The sequence below is a fragment of the Lipotes vexillifer genome, unplaced genomic scaffold (assembly GCF_000442215.2).
Source record: "Lipotes vexillifer unplaced genomic scaffold, Lipotes_vexillifer_v1.1 scaffold914, whole genome shotgun sequence".
In the NCBI taxonomy this organism is placed as follows: domain Eukaryota; kingdom Metazoa; phylum Chordata; class Mammalia; order Artiodactyla; family Lipotidae; genus Lipotes; species Lipotes vexillifer.
This window is the reverse complement of record NW_006780388.1, coordinates 3,286,040-3,292,683: the sequence shown is the minus strand read 5'-3', so window position 1 is coordinate 3,292,683 and position 6,644 is coordinate 3,286,040. Positions and strand designations below refer to the sequence as shown.

At 51.9% G+C, this 6,644-nt stretch overlaps 1 protein-coding gene across 1 annotated transcript in view; it reads right to left on the bottom strand.

Annotated features, from left to right (window-relative positions):
* UNKL (unk like zinc finger) overlaps positions 1 to 6,644 on the bottom strand; it is a 43,974-nt gene that overhangs the window by 14,683 nt on the left and 22,647 nt on the right. Inside the window, exon 9 of the mRNA XM_007453583.1 lies at positions 2,753 to 2,815. Within this exon, the coding sequence (XP_007453645.1) occupies positions 2,753 to 2,815 (63 nt within the window). The remainder of the gene's footprint in view (positions 1 to 2,752; positions 2,816 to 6,644) is intronic.

Sequence of the window (6,644 nt, the reverse complement as noted above, 5' to 3'; positions counted from 1 at the left end):
GTACGCAGGCCTCTCACTGTTGCGGCCTCTCCCGTTGAGGAGCACAGGCTCCGGATGCGCAGGCTCAGCGGCCATGGCTCATGGGCCCAGCCGCTCTGCGGCATGTGGGATCTTCCCGGACCGGGGCACGAACCCATGTCCCCTGCATCGGCAGGCGGATTCTCAACCACTGCGCCACCAGGGAAGCCCCCTTTGCCCATTTTTTAATCAGGTTGCTTGTTTTGTTGATGTTGAGTTGTAGGAGTTCTTTCTATGTTCTGAATATTAACCCCTTATCAGATAAATAATTTGCAGGTATTTTTCCCATTCCATGAGCTGTCTTTTCACTCTGTTTGTTGACAGCGTCCTTTGATGCACGAAAGTTTTTAATTTCAATGAAGTCTCATTTATCTATTTTCTCTTCTGTTGCCTGTGCTTTTGGTGTCACATCCATGAAATTGTTGCCAATCCCAAAGTCAGGAAGCTTTCCCATCTGCCTGTTTTTGAGTAGCAGAGACACACTAGTGTGCTAGGGTAAGCTTGGGGTGACCTAGGGACTCATCAGACTGACAACTTGGAAAGCCCGCCTGTTCGCTGAGAACTGAGTCCCCCAATTGCACTGCTCTCACGGGGTGACACCACTGGCTGCCTCTCAGGGTGGGACAGAGCGAGTCCTGAAGGGCTGGGGTCTGCGCACTGTGGACACTGTCTCCATGGTCTCGGAGCCTGGACTCTGCAGCGATGGGCAGCCACAGCACGGAGCTGCTTTCCTCAGCAGGAACCACCGAGTGCCACCCGGCCAGCAGGAGGTGTCTAAGGAAGGGGCCCCCGGCGAAGGAAGATGGACACTGGGGAGTGGGCCGGGCTAACCAGCAAACTGAACTGCCTCAGTTTATCAAGGAAAACACCACACACCCTGTGCTCCCCACTCTGACCCAATGATCAAAGCCCCAGAAACAAGAGCTGCTGCTGAGGCCCAGGGACATGGGGTCCTGCGGCCACCTCAGAGGAGATGGGAGGTCCCAGGGACAGGTGGCCAGAATTCTCCTCCAGCCAGAGCGGATGGCGCCCACATGCAGGGAAGGGGTGCCTGGAGCAGCATCTGAGCACCGTTCACCCGAGAGAGCCACCAGGCTGGCCTCACAGCTACGGCGTCCACTGGGCATTCCAGCCGACACTTCAAACAGAGCGGGAACCTCAGGGGTCCCAGGGGAAATGCTGGAACCAGTTAACCTGGCCTAGGGGCCCTCTGGCTTTCCAACAGGGCCTGGCTTTGGGACAGGGCGGAGGGGGTCTCTGGGTGCAGGTGAGTGCTGGCTGGTGGATGAACTTGGCCAGTGTACCCCCAGAGCCCAAGGGGGAGGGCAGCTCGCCCACCGGGAACCTCCCAGCCCTCTTGGGCTCCCCCGCCGTGAGCCCCACTCCTTTCCAGGCCCTTCCTCCTCAGCCCTGAGACTGTGGCCACGTACCCTGTTGGCTACACTACTGTTAACATTTCATGTTTCAGATTCTTAATGAACAACTTCTCGATTTCAATCTCTTTAAACAAAAAAAAATGACAAGATAACTGGGTTGTATTTTTACTTTCAACCACCCTGCTGATTTCAAAAATGTGCTTCAGAAGCTTCTAATGGAAAAAAAGTGCCTGAACATCTTGCTCTGAAAAATCCCCCAGGAGGCACCCTCAAGGCACTAAGAAAACCAGAAGAAAAGGAACTGTGAGGGCCTGTCCACTTGGGAATTTAAAATAAAGCTCAGAGCAGAGACAGGTGACAAGCCGCCAGAGAGAGTGAGTGCTCGCTGCACATCCTGCCAAGCCCAGGCCTTCCGGAGCGTGTAAAGCTCCCTCTGCCTTTTTACAGTGATAGGAAAACAAGCATCCTTGTGCCCAGAGAAAAAAACCTGTTTCTCAAACAACTTGGTGTACTAAGCGTACAGGAAGCTATGTCGCACAGAACAGAGAGAAAGGGCCTGACTCAGCAGAAGCCTGGGGGCGGGGGCGGGGGGGGCACGGCAGGAAGCCCCCATGTAGCCTCCCTTGGAGGAGAAAGAATGCATTGATCACTAGTTCCTGATCACTAGCTCTCTCAGAGGTGAAAACAACTCCAGATTGTGACCCGAGAGAGGGAGACCAAGCCAGGCTCACCCTGGACGCTGCCATGGGCTCAACTGTGCCCCCAAAACTCAGATGTTGGGGTCCTGACCCCCAGCACCTCTGAACGGGACCTGCTTAAAGTCAGGGTCTTTACTGAGGGAATCAAGTTAAGACGAGGTTGATGGGGGGGTCCTGATCAATAGCACTGATGTCCTGATGGAAAAGGGACCACTGGAGACAGACACAGACACAGAGGGAAGACAGCGCCTGCAGGCCGAGAACGGAGGTCCCCAGAAGGAACCAACCTTGCTGACACCCTCGTCTCCGACTTCGGGCTCCGGACGGAATCACTGCGTGTTGTTTAAGCCTCGGTCTGTGGAGCTTTGTCACGGCTGCCCCGGGGACACTCACACAGAAGGGCCACGAAGGGCACCTCTTATTTCCCCGTGGGGGAAACTTTAAGAGGTTTTGGTTCTGTTGTTTCCAAGGTACAGCACACTTTTTAAAACATTAAAACAAAGGACACATGGAACAGATGACTTTAAGAAGAATATAAGAATGCAGCTGTTTTACAAATGGATGTTAACCAGGTCACGGCGTGAGTCAGGAGTAAGTGACGGGCTACACAGGCAGCGGTCTAGTCGCAAAGAGAACGTGAAATCTCGCTTCGGGTAGTACCTGCTTACTGTCCTGCTCGCTGGCCTTCTGGCTGCCTTCAGCAGGTGAATCTCTCCGCTTTGCCTGCAACAGAAAAAGCACTGGCTGTTGGAAGAAAAAGCAGCTGATTAAAAACACACAGAGACCTAAGCTTTGCTCGGAAGGCCGAAAAGGCCGAGGACTAGGACTTTCCTGGTGGCGCAGTGGTTAAGAATCCACCTGCCAATGCAGGGGACATGGGTTCGAGCCCTGGTCCAGGAAGATCCCACATGCCGCGGAGCAACTAAGCCCGTGTGCCACAACTACTGAGCCTGCTCTCTAGAAGCCTGTGCACCTAGAGCCTGTGCTCCTCAACAAGAAAAGCCACCATAGTGAGAAGCCTGTGCACCGCAACAAAGACCCAACATAGCCAAAAATAAACAAACAAATAAAGGGGGGAAAAGAAAAAGAAAAGGCCAAGGACTGAAGTCCATGAAACAGAAAGGCTTTCAAATCTGCTGCCTCTGCATCAGTTTTCTTGGATTCCAGTTCCTACACCTGATGTGGATCTCTGCGCTCCTTGCTGGTCCGTGTGAAGGCAGGTGAGAGCTCCCTGAACCCACAACGGCAAACCCCAAACAGAGCCTCCCAGGCAGGGCTGCATCTCCAGAGCCGGGAAAGTCGTGGAAAGTCCAACACCTAAGACAAATGATTTCCTGGAAAGCTATTCTCTGCCCTCACCCTTTCTGCCTGGAGATAGCCTATAAATTTCCCTTCATAAAGGCGATCTCTTCCCTCCCAAGAGGAAGGGAACAGCTTAACCACCTGAGAACGCTAATCATCAAAAGGACTGCAGGAGGCTGAGCCTCACAACAAACTCACTAAAATAACCCTCATCTTCCCTTCCCCCATATCTTTACCTTCCCAAATTTAGTTCCCTGTAAGCAGAAACCCCTTTTGTCTTGTCACTTGTCCACAATTTATCACTCTTTGTTAAAAGGGTAGATAAGCCCCCAGGTCTAGCCTCCAAATGAATAAGAAATAAACATTTTCTCCAGTTAATTTGCCTTTGGTCAGTTTAATTTGCGGGACCCCAGACACTAAACCTAAATGGATAGAGGGAACAGTTTTGTTTTTTTTTTTTAATTTATTTTATTTATTTATTTTTGGCTGTGTTGGGTCTTCGTTGCCGCGCACGGGCTTTTCTCTACTTGCGGCGAGTGTGGGCTCCTCTTCGTTGCAGTGCGCGGGCTTCGCACTGCGGTGGCTTCTCTTGTTGCAGAGCACGGGCTCTAGGCATCCAGGCTTCAGTAGTTGTGGCTCGTGGGCTCTGGAGCGCAGGCTCAGTAGTTGTGGCACACAGGCTTAGTTGCTCCGCGGCATGTGGGATCTTCCCAGACCAGGGCTCGAACCCGTGTCCCCTGCATTGGCAGGCGAATTCTTAACCACCGCGCCACCAGGGAAGCCCGAGGGAACAGTTTTTTTCCTCTCCCTCGCATGTAAAAATCCTGACTCCCATGAGCCACCTTCTGGGGAAACTGCACGAGGATGGCTTTGCCTGCAGAGCTCAGGACCTGTACTCTCAGGTCAAACATAAGCATGAAAACTGCACCAAGGGACTTCCCTGGTGGTACAGTGGTTAAGAATCTGTCTGCCAATGCAGGGAACATAGGTTCAATCCATGGTCCAGGAAGATCCCATATGCCACAGAGCAACTAAGCCCATGTGCCAGGCCTACTGAGCCTGCACTCTAGAGCCCACGAGCCACAACTACTGAGCCCACATGCCACAACCACTGAAGCCCACGCACCCTAGAGCCCACGTGATGCAACTACCGAAGCCCATGCGCTCTAGGGCCTGCATGCCACAACTACCAAAGCCCACGTGCCTAGAGCCCGTGCTCCACAAGAGAAGCCACCTCAATGAGAAGCCTGCGCACCACAATGAAAAGTAGCCCCCGCTCACCACAACTAGAGAAAGCCCACGCACAGCAATGAAGACCCAACACAGCCAAAAACAAAAACAAAAACAAAAAACAAAACAAAAAAACGTTCTATAGATCTGAGTGTTATTCTGACTTTTGTGCTTAATCTTATGTTAAGTGAACTTGAACTTGTGGCGGTGGCTTAGGTCATCCCTTCCTTCCTTGTTTGATTTCTGGATTTGTAGAAGGACCCAGAAGACTCACAGAAGGCAGAGAAGAAGCCATGTTCACACAGGCCCTGACTGGGGCCCCTTCCTCCTGCCTGATGCCCAACACCCAGCTCAACTCTGAGCCCGTCTTGGTTTCTCTGGTTTCCTTGCATTCCTTTCACCCAGAAGTGACCCACACACACACCCCAATTTGGTTGTTGGCCTCCAAAGGCCTTGACCAGAGACCTGAGACCCTCGCTCTAAGGAGAAGCTACATTGTGAAGAAACCAGGTTGCCCTGAAACAGCTCTGCTCGCCTTCAGGATAAAGTCCCAGAGCTCCTGCGTGGGGCCTTGTCCCCATCCAGGGTCCCTCCTGACTCTTCCCTGGGCCTGCACCTGTGCTGGGTGGGGAGGGGAGTTCATGCTCTGCAATGTCAGCAACCCACCATCACACAGGCGCTTTCAGGTGCGCTGAGCAGGTACCTAGCTGTGCGTGAATGTTCTGGAACGGGGCAAGAGGGCGGCCGGTGAGAGCAGTTTGCCCCGGACAGAGCACAGAGTTCTTTCACTTAAGTTCAGTTCTGCTGTCAAAGTTGACTGAGATTCAGGAAAATGGGGAAGGGAAGCTGTCCTCTATTTCTCACCCCCAATTTAAACGAAAACGGTTCGTTTGGGACAGCGAGACCCATGCTGAGGTCCGAGCTTATCCAAACACCCCAATCGATGTATTCCCTTAGGGTCACGACCAAACCACATGCCCCTGAACCCATGCCCAGAGGCGGCCCGAGTTGACCCCAGCGCCTCAGATCCCACATGATTCTTGGATGCTCAAAATCTATTTGAGCAGGTGCTGACAATGTCAGGCAGGAGGACGAGCCAGTTCCCAGTTCCAATGTTGTGGTCTTCCAGGGGAAGACTGGATGTTTCACATTGAAACACTTTGCTTGAATCTTTTTAACGGAAACTTTGTAATAGGGAAGAACAAATCTGACTCCATATTGGATTGTTTCTTTTGCTTTAACCTTTGTATTCTATTGCTTTTGCTACAAGTTAATCACTAAAAGAATGTTGCCTATAGCCTGAAATACACAGGATAGCCCATTCTCAAAATTCTGACCTTTAAAGGTTCATCACTTTTCCATTCATATAGAGATAAAAAGTAAAAAGTTGCAAAACAGAGCATAACATTTATCTTGTTGGAGGTTTATAGGAACGTGACCAGACCTACGCAGACAGCTTTGAGAACAAAGGATTCCAAGAAGTTCGCAACAACTAACCATACCCCCTCCCCTTTTAGTACAAAAGAAGCCTAAATTCTAACTGGGTTCTTTGGGACACTAGTCCACTGTCCTCCCCGTCTGATGGCTTTCCGGATAAAGTTGCTATTCCTTGCCCCAACAACTCATCTTTCGACTTACTGGCCTGTCATGCGGTGAGCAGTACAATGGACTCGGTAACTTCCTGGAGGATTTTAACTTCTCCCTCAATTTCCAGTCCTGGCCTTAGGCCCACCTGAGTGAGTTCTGTCTCACATAAGGACGAGCAGAGGTGGTGGCCACACGAGGCGCTGCTGTTCATTCTGAAACGGTTACACTGACACACTGAGTCCCACCTCAGAGTAACTGAGGACCTGTGAGGTGGGAGAATCCAGGTGCACCCTGCCTAAAGCAGCTGTGGGGCTGGGAGCCTGACCCGGGGAGCAGGGTGGGCATCACCCAGGAGAGCAGCCCAGCTCCCTGCCTCACCAAAGGAACTCAGCTGCGTCTGCAGCCAGACATGAGAGGCAGCACACAGAAAGGT